A 17127-nucleotide genomic window follows, 5' to 3' on the forward strand; every position below is an offset into this window, starting at 1 on the left:
CTTTGAATTTTATGTGGGAGTTGGGCTTTCATCCCATTGGCCACCGGGACATGATTTACATTGGGTGACAGATTTGCATTTGGAAATATCTTTCAAGCAACCAAAGCAGAAATAATACAAAAACATGGCAAACAGAAAAGTATATCTATACAAGGATATATTAATTATTATGATAAGTCACGATAGTTTATTTAAAAATATGTACCGGTATACATTCACATAGGTAAATAATTAATTTATTATTAGTTTATTTATTCACTATTATAAATTTACTAAACATTTTAGCTATTTTGATTATAGTTCAGGATACAATTAAATATTAAACACTAAGATTGTCAAAAAGAGTCATGGTCATGTAGTCTCTGCTCCAAAACAGTGTTTAGAGGAGGGACGCAATGTTTTAAAAAATTTTTTGGATTTCTTTTTAAGTTGAAATACATTCTTTCATTAAAATGTGCAACTTTTACTCAAAATGAAATATATCTCAAAACATGTTTAATTTTCAATATTTCCTTTAAGTTTACAATTTGTGTGATTGAGTTAAAGTTTTTTTTTCTTCTTAGATTTACAATCTGGTTTTTCATTCCCTTTAAGCTGATCTGAGGGGTTTTTGTGCCATTATTCCAAGCGTGAAACTACCAATTTTGTTTGCTGAAAAATTATTTTGTTTTTAAAACAGAAATATGCACTTGAAACAAAGAAAAAATAAAAAATTACGGTTTACGTGTCAGTTCTCTCAAATGTAAATTGTTTGGATTGCACGTGTTTTTCAGTTTTTAAGAGCAAAATTATTATATTTCATGAATTTTTCACTTTCACAACCAAAATAATTATTTTTGAGCAGACGAAACCGTTTGTTTTATGCTTAAAACAGTGTGTTCTGTGCTTGGAATAATGGCACAAAAGTCACTACATAGATTTATAGTTTCTATAGTTTAGAATCTTTGAAATTGTCAAAGAAATTCACAGTCATTTAGCAGCGTGTAAAAAAAAAAAGGGGGAACCCATTGCAACTTAAAGGAAAACTGGAGGTCAGAGCAGCTCCTCCAGACACGCCGGAGCAATGGGCTGCCTCCAGTAACTGAAGGAGCTGAACTCTGGGCAGCTGAAAGTGACGTTGTGTTGAGTGCCTCGCAAAGGGAAAACATGCTCCACCAGCTCGCTCAGCCTGCCATAACTGACAAACACAGTTTTTTAATTCATGGTTTGAGCAAAAATAAAACACAAACAGGAGCTCCACTGAGGCTCTGATTACTTACGAGGTTTTATTGCCTTTCGTTTGCTCGAGGATCAACTCCCCTTTTGGATTCACCGTGAAGATCCGGCACACAGGGACACCCACATGCTTGTAAGCGAAAACATCCTTTAAATGCACAAAAATAAACCAGTAGGCTTTAAATTGAATAAAAATGTCTAAAGTGATGAAAAGGTAAGAAATAAAAGTTAAACTTACACTCTTCCTGTTTCCAAAAGCAGCATAAAAGGGCTGAGTGTTTGGTGGGAACAAGTTCTCAATGTCTGTGAGACATTCTATCTTAAACTTCTCTGGCTTCTTCTCGATGATTTCTCTAAAAAACATGAAAACTCCCACTATTATCAGAGTCACCATCTATGAAACAATTCTTTTAACCTTGTAAAGTCCAATCCTTTTAACCCAATATAGTCCAAAAAATTGACAAAAAGTTACATTTTTTTGGAATTACATGTCATTTATATAAAAAGTATAGAGATATACAAATAGTATCAATTATGATGCATTGGGTGATTTAGAAAGTTTTTGCTCAGATGAGAAAAAAGAAGAAAAAAATTGGTCAGACATCACACCTCTCAAAAATCTTGCAAATAGCAGATCAATTTTTAAAAAAGCAATTTTTTTCTTGTAAAATTACAACTTTTGAAATCACAAATTAAAGACTTTACTCTTGTAAAATGTTACCTTTCCTCTCATAATTTTATTTATATGTACTAATGTAATATATGACATGTCTATATTAATATATTAATATAATATATCATTATATACATGTTTCTTTTATGGTGTTCTTAATATTGTGATATAGGTTACCGGTAATCGTTTTTTTTTTTTTATATATATTTTATCAAACAGACTTTCTAAATCAAATTTTTGATTATGTAAATGTGTCTATTTTTTCATAGACGTACGCCTTTATTCCAGTGAAATTCTGAATTTTTTCTCATAATTTTAATTTTATGGTGGCACTAACACTCCGTTGTGCCATAAAGTTTTGAAAATTAGCGAAACTACAGGGCAGAAAACATGGACCAAGTTCTGTAAAATGAGTTTTTTAGGTAGTTTAAGCTTTGATTATGCTGATAAGATGAGGGTCTCAGGAATCCTTGTATCAAATATGATACGAATGGTAAAGTAGGGTTTAAATCAGGTCATCGGTGAGAAGCTGGTTTACATATAATTACTGTGTTAACTGGCTGCGGTTCACATGACCTGCTATATTGGCAGAAACAAGCAAAAAAAAAAAGGCTAAACACTGTAAACGTCCTTCAGTTTTTGTGTTTACTGAAACTTCCTGGAGGCGCAGATTCAAATCTGGAAAAACATTCATTAGTGAAATCCTAAAGATAATCCAGGTTGTTTCCAGTTTATGTTGTTGATGAGAAAACCGCGGATTTCCCACCTGTGGAAAGCAGAAAAGAGGCTGCTGGGAGACAGCATTAGGGGTCCCTGAGGCAGGAGCGTCCCTCTGTCGTTCACCCAGTGCAAGTACCCCCGAGTCATGTCGGCCATGCCGATGGCTCGGGCTGAGCAGTACAGGAACTTGTAGCCGTTCCTGCAGCGACAGGTATTCAGTGGTCAGCTCTGTGATCTGTCGGGAGGGTGGGAGGTGTGGCTGGGTCTTACTCGTGAACCGAGTGGTAAAGCTTTGCGATGCCCTGGTGGGTCCAGTCTTTACCCAGCTGAGGCAGAATCTGTCCAAACACGTCCGATCTGAGAAACATTACAGCAAGGCAACAATCAATCATTTACAGTAAAAAAAAAAAAAAAAGAGAGAGAAATAAAATGTTCTGTCTTTTACTTGGTGATGGTTCCATCAATGTCAGAGATAATGACCCTATCGTCCCAGTTCCACAGGTAGATGGTGCCCTCGCAGCGGCACGTTCCTTGGTACTGAGTAGTTATGCTGAAGGTAACATCATTCGGTCCGTCTCGCAGCTTCAAACTGGCCTGGAAGAAACTTTGACTTTACTTATATAACATTTTATTTAAATACGATTCATGGGCTGCACGGTGGTGCAGTGGTTAGCGCTCTTGCCTCACAGCAAGAAGGCCCCCGGTTCAAGTCCCGGCTGGGGGACATGAAAAACACAACATCAATGGGGGACCTTTCTGTGTGGAGTTTGCATATTCTCCCCGTGCATGCGTGGGTTTTCTCCGGGATCTCCGGCTTCCTCCCACCGTCCAAAAACATGCTACATAGGTTGATTGGCAACTCTAAATTGTCCATAGGTGTGAGTGTGAGAGTGAATGGATGTGTGATTGAGGATATTCTACCCTGCGACAGACTGGCGACCAGTCCAGGGCATCCCTTGCCTACGCCCAAGTGGGATAGGCTCCGGCAACCCCGTGACCCCGAAAGGGAATAAAACGGTTAAGAAGATGAATGAATGAATGAACGATTCATGAATCTGACTGGTAGAAAAAGATTTATGCTTCGAATAGTGTAGGAATACGTGTTCACGCTAAACTTACTGTTCTTGTTTGAGTTTAAAAAATTGAGAAAAAAACATGTAAATTAGTTTTCCATTCAATATAAGGTACTTGTATTGGATTTAGCTTGAGCCAACGACTGATGTATTAAGCAACAAGGGAACGTCACTTTAGTGAGTCCACCAAGTTTAAAACTAACATTTTTGCCTAAATCAATTCGAAATCCCTAGGCGTAGTTTAAATTTTATGGATGGAACTCAACATGACGTATTTATTCATTTATTTTTATTTAGGATGGTAACCTCTTCCCGGGGTCAAAGGACCGTGAAACTTTTATTGCGGTTATAAACTTAAACTGGCGGTGTGTGAAATTTCGTTAGGATTCCTCAAAGAAAACATTTTCACATTTCACACTTTTCCACAGCATGGCAGCCAAGCTATAGGTCCTGTGGCCATCCCATAATAAATTTAAAGTTCCTTTGTATATCCCCAGCACGTTTGTTTTGGTTTTATTAGTGGATTTTGAGCAATTTTGAGACCGATAAGAGGTTTTGGACCCCATTCATTTTTTTGACGGTTTCTCCTGCTGGATGTCATAATTTTTTTTTTTTTTTGGTAAAGGTCGTCCTAAATTTCATTTTCAACGGGTACTAGGTACATTTTGTTAATTTTTATAGTATGTGGCGCGGGTATATTTTTCACGCAAACACATAAGAAGAATCCGGTCCCTGCAGTCCAAGACTGCTGATGCGGTCTTGATTATAATGAAAAACATTGATATTTGACATTTTTCACTGAAAACAAAGACCTGAACTACTTAACTGTCACTTAGATTAAAAGGGTTAAAAAGCATCAAATCTTGACATTGAGTTAAGGCAGAAATAATTGCTGCCTTTATTTTGGAGTGTTCACTCTAGTTTGCACATCCCTATATGTGTATTTTTCAGCATGTTATTCTAATTTTTATGCAGAAATTTATTGCTCTCTAATTTAAAAGATAAATGTTGTATTTTTTGCCTGTTGCAGTAACTCTTTCTCTGTGGTTTGTCTGTGTTTTGAGTGGGAACAGTGGGCTCACGATCTGATCAGAGGACAGGCGCAGGGATTTCTTGTAAAAGTGGCACTGCGCCGGAGCTGAGCCGTCCGTCTGCACATGCTCAGTGGCCGTACGAGCTGGTGCTGCTGTGTTCAGTTCTTTAGTCTCGTCATCACTGGACCACTCCGCACCTTTCTTCCTGCACAATAAAGAAAATATTACTCAAAATGTGCAACATTGTAAAAGCTACTAGTGAAATAGAATTACCCAACTTGAACATCTCTGCATACTGACTATGCAATATTATCTTCTTTTATAGAACCAGAGCTGAAAGCATTTTATCATTTCAAATTCAGCTTTTTCTTTTGGAGTTTTGAGATGTCAACACTGTTCTTTGGCTAACGAGCTAATCCAGTCAGCGTGACACATGTTTACCCAACACTGCTTTGTGTTGGTGAATGTTGGAGGAGACGCCAGGCCTGATGTACTGACTCACCGCGTGTCTGCGGCCTGGTGGAGGGCAGGGCTCTCTGTGCTCAGCGACTCCTGTCTCTCCAGCTTCGTTTCTGATAACTAAAGAAAGCAGGAAGTGCGAGTACCTCGATGATTCATTTGTGTCACAAAGAACTATCAACCAGGATGAAGGAAGAGTCTTTAACAAATAATGCACAGATGCCACGACTACAGATGCCTTTTGCACAAAATGTTCATCATTTGCAATGCAAACTTATTCAAATGAAACCCAAAGGTGGGATGCTCATGCCTGCTTTGTGCTGCTTTTTCTCCAAAACCACCAGCGTCCAGACTTTTTGGGCATCTTCTCCTTCACCCAGGCCTCTTCTGTGGCCTAACATTTTCAAAACAGAGCAGTACTGATCACTAGCCGTGCGATCAGGTGATTCTAAACTCCTCCCAATAGATGGATACCTTTGGCAAGTTCTTCTGGAAAGCCTGCATACAAAGGATCAGTGGTGCCGCCAATGTCCAATTGTAATATCTGGAGAGGGGAGTTAAATTAATATTTAGCTATGTGATAATTAAAAACAATCCACGTGTTCAACTCACCTGTTTGCTATTCTGACCACCAAGTTAGGATTGTCAATGATTGCTGGATTTTCAGCAAATTCGTTGTAGGTGATGATGTGCTCCATAAATTTTTCTGAAGAGAAGCAAAAGAAAAATCCTGCAGTTGACTTAAAAGCTAAGATACTATTATATAAAAATGTAAACTAAACAGTCATTTGTTTACCTTCTGCACCTCAGATGTTAAAGATTTAAAATTTCAACTCAAAAATGAAAAAGAAATTAGAGACTAGTCATTTCAGTCAATGACTACCATGGGATGGTAACAAGTCTGACTCGGCCTGGACTCTTATCACCTTTGGGGATCTCCGAGTTCTCCCCCACGCCTCCACACAGAGAGAGGGTGACATCAGGAAGGTCACCAGCAGAGTCCGACAGACACTCCGTCCCGCTGTCCGCCGCTGCGCTGCCAACAGACTGGGGCGACTGGGAACCGGAGTGCTGACTCGTCTCCACCCAGTGTTTAGAGGCTTGGTCAGACTCACTGAAATGTGGACAGCCCAGCTTTAGAAACACTCAAACAACAACCCAAAACTAACAGTATAGTGAATCAACAATAACCGAAAACTACTGATGAAATATCTGGACCTTTTAGGAAAGTAGCGAGCAGCAACATCAGGTTCAAGAGCATTCAGGTCTTCCAAGTATATATCTTCTGGCCCCTGATGTTGGCTCCGTTTTCTCACAACTTCAATTTATAAGCAAACAAAAGAAAACACAGAGTGACTTCTCGGAAACTGCTGAGTTATTTTTTCTTTCTTTTTGCTTTTCTTTCTCTTTTAACTTCTGCATTTGAAAACAGATCAGTCCTAGACAAACAGAAACCACATCCTTCCTGTTCACACTGACATGCATTCAAACTGGGTGAGGTGACTGTAAACCTGAAGGAAGCCCCAACAGTTTAAAACTTTAGATTCATTTTTTAAATTATAAAAGTGTATTTTGGATAAACTAAATTCTGAAATCCTACTATTTGTAAAGGGTTTAGAATCCCAGGGAATCCAAATTCCATTTTTTTTTTTACATATAAATAATAGTGCTTAAACTATTAGAGGTGTCAGAATAAGTTACAGTAAAAGCAGAGTTACCCTTCCTCTTGACTGGGGAGTCTGTGACTTTGCCGGCTCCTGCATCGGGACAAACTGCTGTCGAGTCTCCGGTGCTTTTGTTTCTGGCACTGGCAGCAGAGCAGCTGTCTCTGCGACTTGGTGGAGAAGAAGTCCACCTGGCTTTGGGAGTAGTTTTTGCTCTAACGTCTGAACTGTAAACGCTCGGCTCAGAGGAGAAGCTGCTAGGGAGGTCTGACTTGGCCGCTGGGATGTTCGGACCACGTGTCGAAGCATCGGGGTGATCTGAGATGCAGCTGCACTGGTCGGGTTTGATGGTCCGAGGTTCTGGTTTAACAAGATGGCAAACTGGTTGTGTGGTTTCCTGCCCTGCAGCGGGTCCTTCCACCATGGCCTCCGAGCTCAAGATGACTCTGAAGTGTGTGTTCTCTGAAGGGGTGATGGTTAAAGTCTTTGGCTCTGATTTATCCTTTTTGTTGACCTAAAGAAGAACAAAAACTTGAACCTATTTTTTTGATTGCTACTAAATCTAGGCAGATTGAAAATGAAGAAGTTCATGAGCCTTCTTACCCTGGTTGATTCTGGAAACTCCCCCCAGCTCCACTGCATGTGAGCATCGGCCCTCAGCAGGCTCTCCTCCGGCTTTACCATCAGCTCCGAATCACTTTTAGGTGAAATGGAGTCGGACCCATCCCTGAAGTCAGCATAAAAATCACATTTCACTCGCTTAATTGTCTTTTTGTCTCTTTTTTTTTTTGTTTTGTAAATTCAGTAAAGACTGAATGGACTCTTTGAGATGGCCTTACACGCTGCAGGGGGACCAATCTCCATCAGAGAACGGGTAGCTGTCCCACTCCAGAGCACTGAGAGGGGAATGTCTGCAGTCCTCTTTTGTCAAAAACAGTGATGACTCACTGATGAGAGAAAACATTGAAATTACAAACAGTTACGACCAACATCCAACCAGAGCGGAGTTTCTTCTCACCGTCCAACCACATGCGGATCCTCATCTGAACTGTTCTCATCTGGCTCTACAACGGCACACGTCTGCTCTTCCTTGCGTGGGTCGGTTTTGTGCTTCCTCCTTCGTCTCTTCTTCTTCTTGCCGGTGGTGCCGGAGCAGACATGAAGGTCTCCAGAGGCTGGATCTGCTGTGTCGTTGGGCTGACCGATCCCTGCTGACGACCTCTCACATCTGGAGTCTCTGCTCCTGATCAGAGATTCTTCTGTGGGGATTGGCGAGGTTGCCAGGTGGGCGGGAACAATCTCCTGTTTCAGGAAATACACATCAATAAACAAACTTATAGATCTATAGATGAATAAAACAGGCAATAGATTAAATATTAAAGCCAAAACTCACAGTGTTCTGCTCTGTTTCCTGGACAAAGAAGGCCTCCCCATTATCTCCAAGCTTCATTTGCAGCTCCACAGCTTCTCCATTGATCTCTATGTCAATCTACAAAACAAAACAGAGTAACTAATTTCTTTTGTTTTTCCTGCTTATACTTTCACATCAGACCACCTTAGGAATCACAGCATCATCCACTGCTTCCTGCATGGTCTAACTCCCCTGTAACTTTAGATAGGCGCCACAGTAGGAAGCTTCTATTAATGAGATAAACCTCTCCACGTTGAGTGTTTATGTGGTTAATGAAGTTTTCAGTCCGTGCCCTCCATACAGGGCCTCAGCAGACGGTCTCTATAAATAGCGAGAAGGGCCTGCCTGCTCTCAGGAGAAGCAGAGTGAAATGGATCTCCATGCATTTGAGATGGAAAGAGAGAAGAGCAGTTCGGCCGACAAAAACCTGAGAGCATCTCCTCCTTAGACTTTTAGTCATACAAGAATTTGTCAGTGTCCGGAGAGCAGCTTTTTGGTCATTTTTTGCTGCTTTGTTCATTTTTCAATGAAGTATCTTTTACAACTCGATTAAATAGACATATATTTTTCCTCAAAGCACAAAAGAAAAGCGGAGCGACAAATCCTATTAAAGCCATAAGTGGCGTTGTATGGCCTTCAGGTGTTACCCACCTCCGCCGCCCCCTTTTGACCCGCCCTCACTGGCTGAGCGGCGGCTACATGCCCTTCACCCTCCCATTCTGCCCCTACCACCATGGTCCGAGCTGCACAACAAATTCATAAAAAAATGTATTTATTCATTTTATTTCATGGTCACCTGGAGGGGACGAACAAGTCTATGTTGTTTTCAGAAGAATCGGCAAAAGTAAATTTTTGAATTTCCTTGGCAGCTGAAGTTTTTTGCCCACATTTCTAATACGTTCATTTTGTGTTTCATATATTTTCTTTTTTTTTTTTTTTAAGATGGCTGCCTCTTCCCGAGGTTAAAGGTCAATGAAAATATGGTTGTGGTTGTAGACTTCATCTGACAGCATGCATGTGAAATTTATAAAATATTTTTTTTACCATATTTTGCAAAAAAGTGAGTCCCCAAAATTCACACTTTGCCACAACAAGCCGTACATCCTGTGGCCATCCCATAATAACTTTAAACTTCCTTTGTACACCCCCAACACTTTTGGCCTCCATTTTGGCCTCATTCATTTTTTTGACAGTTTCTTAATGTCATCATATTTTAGGGCGACGTTGTTCACTATGTCAAGCATGTGACGGGACGACATTTGCTTCTTAAATGCACTGTAAAAAAAAGAAAACGTTACGGTTGTTGCAGTCCAGGACTGCTGCGGGACACCTTACCATCGGCACAGACTCACCACTTTTTCTCTGGACCGCAGAACCCCCAGTTTTCCAAAGCGGACGTGGAACGGGGAGCACTGGAACGTCCCGTCGGGCTGTCTGACAACGACGACGTCGATGCAACCTGACAGAGTCGCCTGATTGATCCCCTTGTACAACTCCTTCACCGTCACCAGGACCTGGCCTGCCAGCTGGCCCACATAGTTCATGGTGTCCACCTGTATGCATAAACACACCTCCTTCATTTCTGATTTGATCTTTTTTTGTTGGCATGAACTAAATAGTAAATATTCTCTTTTTTGGAACATGGAGTCCCTGAACGCAGCATCATTTCTGTCCCCTCCTGTCCCCTTTTCCTTCCTGATCAGAATTTTTGTCCAGGTCTCAACGCCTTTTTATTGCATTAACGTTTTTGATGTTTACACTGGTCGGTGGGTGAAGATTGACCTGCAAAAACTCAAATTAGGTCATAAAATTGTTTACCACATGTAGTTTTCAGTGTGCAAGAGTGTTCCTAAAGTCATATGACAACGAATTAGGCCAACTATTTTCCAAGAATGCTGTTATAAACCCGTATTAGCCTATTTTACACACAGCATGGTCTGGAATTAAACACAGCAAAAAGTACACGTTTTTTAAAGTCAAAATAAAGTAAACTTTCACCCATGATGCTGTTTCGAACACTTACAGAATAGAATAGAATAGACTTTACAGTAATTGCCAGCAGCAGTTAAATTGTGGGTGGTCCAACAGCAGCAGTGCACAGAGCAATAGTGAGTATAAGGACAATAAAAGAGTGTGTAACAATAAGAGTAGTGTGCATTTTACATTTTTTGGGTCACTTCAGTGGAAATTTACTTTCTTTATCAGAAAGTTATTGCAAAAAAAAAATCACATGAATCATGAAGACAAACCCCGTTTAAGAAGAGACAATCAAAAAGGTCATTATCTAATCTGAGATTGTTGCAGATGTCGCTTTACACTGAGCATTGTGAAAACACAGACAGGATGCTTGTGGCTCAACTTCGGCAATGATTTATGCGCCGGATGTTTTGTAGAACGTGCACCTCATTCATCTTAACCAAAGCCGTGTGGCTTTCATTGCATCATTTACCATTTTGGATGAAATTACGGAACATAATCACAACTATTAAATGTCAAGTGAGTGTTGATAAAGTTATCAGTACTACTGAGTAGGAACTAAGTTAAAATAAATCTGGTATAACAAGATCTCACCTTTCACTTCCACATTATGGCATATTTTTCACAAAGCTTTTGGCTTTTTTTTTACTTCGCAGCAACAGAACAACGGCATGCTTTCTTTGTGTACACTTCCATAAACAAAAAAACAAACACGTTTCAGTCTGTTCAGCACATACATGAGCTTCATTCAGGCTTGGCATGGCACACAACCACTTCCTTTGTGCTCTTTTTCATGTGTGCGTTCCTATAAATTACTACTTCTGTTCATTCAAACGTCCTAAATCAGAAGGGGAGACCAGTTGAGTGGACCTTCAACCCTTTTAGTCTTTGAGATTTGAGGCAGCACCAGTACTTACTCAACTCTAAAGCACTTAGCAGAGCAAAAATATGCTTAGAAGATTATAAACTACCGACAGAAACATTGAAAAATTCCAAAGTGTGAAAAATTAAAGAAAAATCAAGCCTTAAAACTGCATTAACAGTAGGTAATAAAGAGATTATTATGATTTAAGCTACTAAAATAGATACACGGATATTTTATTGAGTTTTTGCAAAGTTAAAAGTAGGTCAGAAATCTTCACCAAAAAAAACCAACCATTTATAATCAAAGTTGCTTTAAGGCGCTAAAAATAATCATGGCAGAAAAGAAGGAAATTCTAAAATTACAAAAATAATAATCAAACTAAAAACAGAAATTTGCTTCTGTGGTTTTAGTGCAAAATATGTGCAAAATCTCAGTAAATGTACATTTCCCCTTTTAGGATCCATGGTACTTTAACAAAGTTATTTTGTTTATTTAATTGATATGTAAATATTTCAAAAGATGTTTGTCATTTAAAAAAAATAAAACTGTAAGTATCTTTAAAGTTGTTCATTCGTTTTTGTTGTTTGAACATTTTTTTCACCTCAGTTGCTACTTTTTTAATTTTTATTATTTAATTTTTTTGGGCCACACCAAAGGCATCATCTGATTATTCAATATGACTCCTGCAAGTCTTTAAAACCTTGTACAATGCACAATTAGTTATTAATCTTAAAGTTAGTTGTTAAAACTGTTGAATTGAGATATTTGCCTGATATTTCTCTATTAGGACCTAAACCAAATCAGTGTGGAAGCTCACCAATGTCCAGGGGGACTTCAAGCTCTGGTCCTGCTGCGCTACAAGAAGCCTCCCTTCCAGCTCCATGCCACCCGAACTACACAAAGGTGAGCTTCAGCCTTCCATGTCCTGAAAGCCTACAGCTGCTGTGACCCAGCTTCGTGCATTCTGGGTAAATGACCACCAACGTCTTGCATAACAAATCCTAAAACCAAACTCCGGCTGGCGCTGTCGTGCTCTGAAAAACCTTCATGATTGCAAAACGGCTATAATCGAATTTGATTGAGTAATTGTTTAATCTCTCACGTCAACCCAGATGCTTAAAATTTAGTGATGTGGGGGGAAAAAAAAGGTAGTCGACTGTTGGGTGAATATATCCCCGTTACTGTTGCTTATTCACGGATTTATGCCATAGGCACATGTGGCCTGAGGGTGCTGCGGGTTTTTGGGTTGCCCAGGTCTGTGGAGGGTCATAGAGAGGCCACATCTCACAGTGCAGCCACCTTAAGGGACGTCATGAAAATGGAACGTACCATTGTCATGCTTGTTGTAAACAAATTGTGGAATAATTATACAGATAACGGAAGTTGCACACACTTATGATGTACGGCTGATGGGTGACACTGTAGTCATTAGCAAGGGGTACAAACTGGTGTCCTACTGACAAATATGGGATGTGCAGGTGACATAAAGTGCCCGGAGGACTCCCAAACACGAACTAAGCTCCAATTGTGCATTTTTACTAATTTATGACAGCCAGGCTGCACACAAAGAGCACACACTTATCACTTGAGCTGCTTTGGGGGGATTGAAAAAATGATGTACGGCTTGTGTAGGTAATTAATACACAGCTAAAACATGTGTGTGATATGTTGTTCAAGTGTTCTCTACGACCTGTTGTGCAGCATTCACGTACAAAATAAATGTGCAATGACATTTTAGCTCTACGGGCTAACCGAGCAATCTGCGATCTTGATATTTTATGCAGGACACCTGAGTGCCAAAAGCAGGTTTGTCCATTTTTCCAGGAGGACCTGGCTGCAGACATTAACTTCCAGAACCCTGAAGTCCTCCACCAGAACTGGAAGTGCCTCGTATCATATGAAAAACTTTATTTTGACTGCCAACCCTAATAGTTGCGCTTTTTTTCTTCCCATTTTGATCTTGAATAAAATATTTTTCTGCAACTTTGAGCCCTTAGGGTTAGGGTTAAGGTAAGTTGTATAATTTTCGATGATTTCGGCAAGCATCTTGTCGTTCTCCATTTTTCATCCACAGAAACCGCCCGTAAGGACAGTTGTCACCAAGGCGTAAGCTGCAAACATTGATGAAACCCAACATAAATGAGCATTACAGTGAGTGTATTGTGAACCTGCAATGAGCTCTTGTTCAGGCTACAACACAGAAGTGTCTAGATAAGCATTACCAGGACTGCTATGGGCGGCAGATGACAATGAGGTCTCCCTGGTGTGTGAACGGCTCATAGTTTGTCCTGCAGCCTAAATATAATCTATTCAGAAACTGGGAAATCCACCAGAAGAGCTGACTATTAAACTATTAATTTAATGGAAAAACCCACCAAAGCAGAGACAAGGGGAAGGTGCACTTCCATGTTTATTTGCACAGACTTCTTCTTCATTTGCAGTTTCTGCAGAGTCAGTGCTTTAAAGGGGCCTTTACCACATCGTTGAACAAATCGGCTTCCATCCACGCCACTCTCACTGTGTGGGGTGACTGGACCTTAAGAGGCATTAAGCCTGTTTACAAGATTAGAACAGATCCAGCTTCCCAGCACTTGGCACGTTTCTCCCGCTCGCAGTCCAAGTCCTTCTGAGCACTGTTCAATCATTTATAACAAATCTATTTAAACCTTTTTTTTTATTATTGGGCTGTCAAATAATTAACCAATTGCATTAAACAATTACTAATCATAAAATGGAATAATTCAGTTCTTACTAAGAAGTGATTGAGTTTGTTTATCTCTATGCTGTGTTTATGCATAAACACAATGCAACAAAACACAATAAGATTGATGGTGAGGGTGTCCCAAACAAGCAACACAACATGCTGCGTTCAAATCTCTTCCTATACATTTACCTGGGTATATATTTATTAATAACTTCATTTTAAATTACTATTAATCCTAATATCCACCTTTGATGTGCGCATGCGGATTTTTTTTTTTTAATGCACATTATGATTTCATGCAGAATACTTCAGTAATAAACTGATGAGGCGTTCAAGGACAGACGGACACAACGAAGATTTTAGGTGAACCAGATTAAATGAAGAAGCGTGAAGTGCTTAAAATAAACATGACCGTGAAGTTTGAAAGACATTAAAGTCTCCAACAGGAGTCGCGACATCCAAAGTATCCGTTAACTCAGACGCGAATCTAGGAGCGGAAATGCGTCGACCTCACGCAGCCACGGGACAGCTGTGTGCGTAAAGGCGGCGGAGAAGCCATCCTACCTGATGGAAGACGGTCACCCGCAGGCGGACGCGCCGTCCGTCGCTCCGCGCCTCAGCCGGGGAAGCAGCAACTTCCTCCGCTGCGCTGCCTAGAGCGCCGCGCGTGACGTCACCGTGACGGAGGAGAGCAGGTGACCGTCACTTTCACTTTGATGCGGGGTTCCTCCCGCAACTTTCAGCAACGACACACTGTCCCTTCTATAATGTAACTTACTTTTCTTTCTGTTTTTAATCAATACAATTAATACAAAGTTTATTATATAATTAATAATAAATTGTAGCAATTAATCCTGGATAAACTTTTAATCCAAAACCTATTTTGCATGCAAATGTTGTTGATGTTTTTTTTTAATCAAATCTTGTAATTATAAGGTTGTTTTTCTTTTAATTTCTTTATCTTTACGTGTACTATTTGGTTACCATATTTTCTGGCGTATAAGTTGCAGGGTTTTTTCATAGTTTAGCCTGGAAAATACTGTAATTGTACTAAACCCAGTTAACCCTGGCTGCAGTGTGCAGACCAATAGGGTACTGTTAAGTACCAAGTTGTTAAAGTATACTTTATCTTTGAGCACATTGAGTTTCTTTTATAACTGTGCATTGTGATTATTCTGGCACAGTTACCTCACATTTTTCATATTCAAATGCACTTTATTGTTATTTCCTAATTACTGCACAACAGTACAATTTTTATTAATACACGTGTACAAAATAGTCTTATTGTCAAGGAGACATGCAAATATACAAGTGTATCTGTTTATAATGAGTCAAATTCATACCACAAAACAAAACGATCATTGCTGTGCTCATTCAGTGATTTCCGTTTGTGTCTCAGGTTCTCGTTCAGGCTCCACAGGATCCGCCGGCACATTTGAGCTGTCAGCGATCACTGATTGGTCACTCAGAACTTTGCCATCTTCTGGTTGTTCTGAACACTGCTCTGCCTTTGAAACATCTTGGTTTTCCACAGAAGCTTTCTGAGAGATCGAATCTGCAGGAGATGAATGTTTGAGGCACTTTACTGCCTGTGACCCAAACTGTGGCCCCAAAGATTCACGGGATTGTATTGTTACCCTTCCGCTTCTGACTTTTCTTTCCAACGACCGAAGTCTTCAACTTGTCCTTTGGAGTGTTTGGACCAAACACCACATTTCCTTCGGCGTCGGTCCAGTAGGAGGTCACGCCCAAGTCGGGTGTTCCCTCTGTAACATCAAGCTGGCAAAAGGGGAAATGAAGTAATATGCTGTCATGAGATAAAAACAACAAATTCAGCATGAAACACATCAAGATTGTTTTAAAAAGGGATGCTAACTACTTACCAAGGTTACTGACTGAGGTCAGACCTATCACTCAGTTACAAGTTCTTGCAGAAAACCGGAACCTTTGTGATGTAAACACTGACGGCTGTTAAAAAAGCTTCTTGCCTTTTCTGCAGTCAAGTCTGTATACATTCCTAAATTGGATTTATGTGCAGCCATAACTTTTACTTTGGACAATCCGATTTGTTTTTTAAAGCCTTGGTCACATGCACCTTGCGGGAGGTTGAACCTTACGGGTGCTGCAGGTTTTAGGGTTGTCCGGGCTCGAGTAGGGTCATAGAGAGCTGCAACCGCATCTTCAGGGAAGCACAGGTGTGTCTTGCAATTCTCTTTGAGGGACATCATGAAACTGGAATGTACCATTCCATGTATCAGGAAATATTTGTAATTTACACGCACTAATGACGTTTAGTGTCCTTACGTCACTCTCTACGTTAGTAAGGTGCAAATACCGGCCCCTTACTGACCGCACACATGTGGTGTTCATGCTGGACAAACAGGGATGCAATTCTTCTTCTTCTTCTTTGTCTACAGTTCACTTGAACATCCGCACCACAGTTGGAAGAGGTGTGGTGCGAACTGCCAAAGTAGAGCAAATCTTGCTCCAGGCTTTTTCTCTTTACAGCTCTATTCCAATAAAAGAAATATTTATTTTTTGCTTTATTTTAAACAGTTGGATCTTCTGTGAATGAAGAGGGCGTCCATCCATGCGTCAGTGGTGTATTTGCACGCGTTTACATAGACTTTTCATTGGAACTGGTCATTTAAACATGCGTTGATGACGGCGGTGTGAATGTAGCTTGATACCTTAGTGCCTGTGGGATGTCCACACTGACGCTCTAAATGCCCAATTTCCTCATTTTGTTTTCCTTGCCCCACAGGGACCGCACACCTTTCTATTGAACAGCACTAACAGTCTCCCTGCGCAATGCCCATGGCTCAGAAGGAGTTAAAAAAATGAGAAATCCATACGACATGCCTGCATCATTAAGTGTTCACTCCAACCTGTCGCCCACAGCATGAAAATGTGCGGTGACATTTTCCCCTTATAGGCTCAATAGTTTGTCTACAATTTTAAAATTTCCTGCCAAACTCTGTAGAGGTTTGCCCATTTTACCTACTGTAGACGGCCCTTGTCCATCTATTAGGACAGTTGTGACCAAGGCATAAGTTAGATTTTGTTTATTTTTATCTGTGACTCATGATTTTTTTTCCCGCAAAACCTAAAATACCAAAAAAAAAAAAAAAAAAGTTGAGCCTCATCTTTGGCAGCGTGATCTCCAAATGTTGATGGGAAGAAACCAACTCTGTGTCAAACATGTGAGTGTTTAAACAGCATTCATTCATGCCTATAGTGACAGAAGCTTTCACAGACACTCATTGGTTACAGTTGCGAATCAATGAACTCAATTTTACTGGAAGAAAAAAAGCCCAACATTCTTAACAAAG

The 17127-nt window shown here is 40.2% G+C and overlaps 2 protein-coding genes across 7 annotated transcripts in view; both read right to left on the reverse strand.

Moving 5' to 3' along the window:
• Window positions 1-559: 559 nt before the first annotated feature.
• Window positions 560-14870, reverse strand: lpin2 (lipin 2). The gene is made up of 20 exons (XM_023950362.1): window positions 14360-14870; window positions 9602-9802; window positions 8232-8327; window positions 7857-8140; window positions 7678-7785; window positions 7442-7565; window positions 6893-7352; window positions 6393-6492; window positions 6101-6288; window positions 5787-5880; window positions 5649-5718; window positions 5485-5568; window positions 5218-5294; window positions 4764-4920; window positions 3054-3202; window positions 2879-2965; window positions 2655-2807; window positions 1454-1568; window positions 1260-1363; window positions 560-1177 (listed from the first exon to the last, which is right to left on the reverse strand). Exons 2-20 carry the CDS (start codon window positions 9791-9793, stop codon window positions 1033-1035), a joined length of 2787 nt encoding a protein of 928 aa, XP_023806130.1. The 5' UTR covers window positions 9794-9802; window positions 14360-14870; the 3' UTR covers window positions 560-1032.
• Window positions 14871-15101: 231 nt separating this feature from the next.
• The window catches only part of myom1 (myomesin 1), a 30876-nt gene continuing 28850 nt past the window's right edge, over window positions 15102-17127 (reverse strand). For all 6 annotated transcript variants that reach the window (XM_023950356.1, XM_023950357.1, XM_023950355.1 and 3 more), the window contains 2 exons: window positions 15433-15574; window positions 15102-15350 (listed from right to left, as the gene is read on the reverse strand). In XM_023950356.1, coding sequence (XP_023806124.1) covers window positions 15166-15350; window positions 15433-15574 — 327 coding nt within the window. In that variant the 3' untranslated portion in view covers window positions 15102-15165. The remainder of the gene's footprint in view (window positions 15351-15432; window positions 15575-17127) is intronic.

The sequence above is a fragment of the Oryzias latipes genome, chromosome 20 (assembly GCF_002234675.1).
Source record: "Oryzias latipes chromosome 20, ASM223467v1".
NCBI lineage: Eukaryota > Metazoa > Chordata > Actinopteri > Beloniformes > Adrianichthyidae > Oryzias > Oryzias latipes.

Coding starts and splice junctions, on each gene's coding strand:
- lpin2 (XM_023950362.1), bottom strand. CDS start 9,793: ATGAACTATGTGGGCCAGCTGGCAGGCCAGGTCCTGGTGACGGTGAAG. Junction 3,203..4,763: donor GCCTGTCCTCTGATCAGATC/GTGAGCCCACTG, acceptor AGTTTCTTCCAG/GCCAGTTTGAAGCTGCGAGA. Junction 1,569..2,654: donor CTCTTTTCTGCTTTCCACAG/GTGGGAAATCCG, acceptor CATGTTTTTTAG/AGAAATCATCGAGAAGAAGC.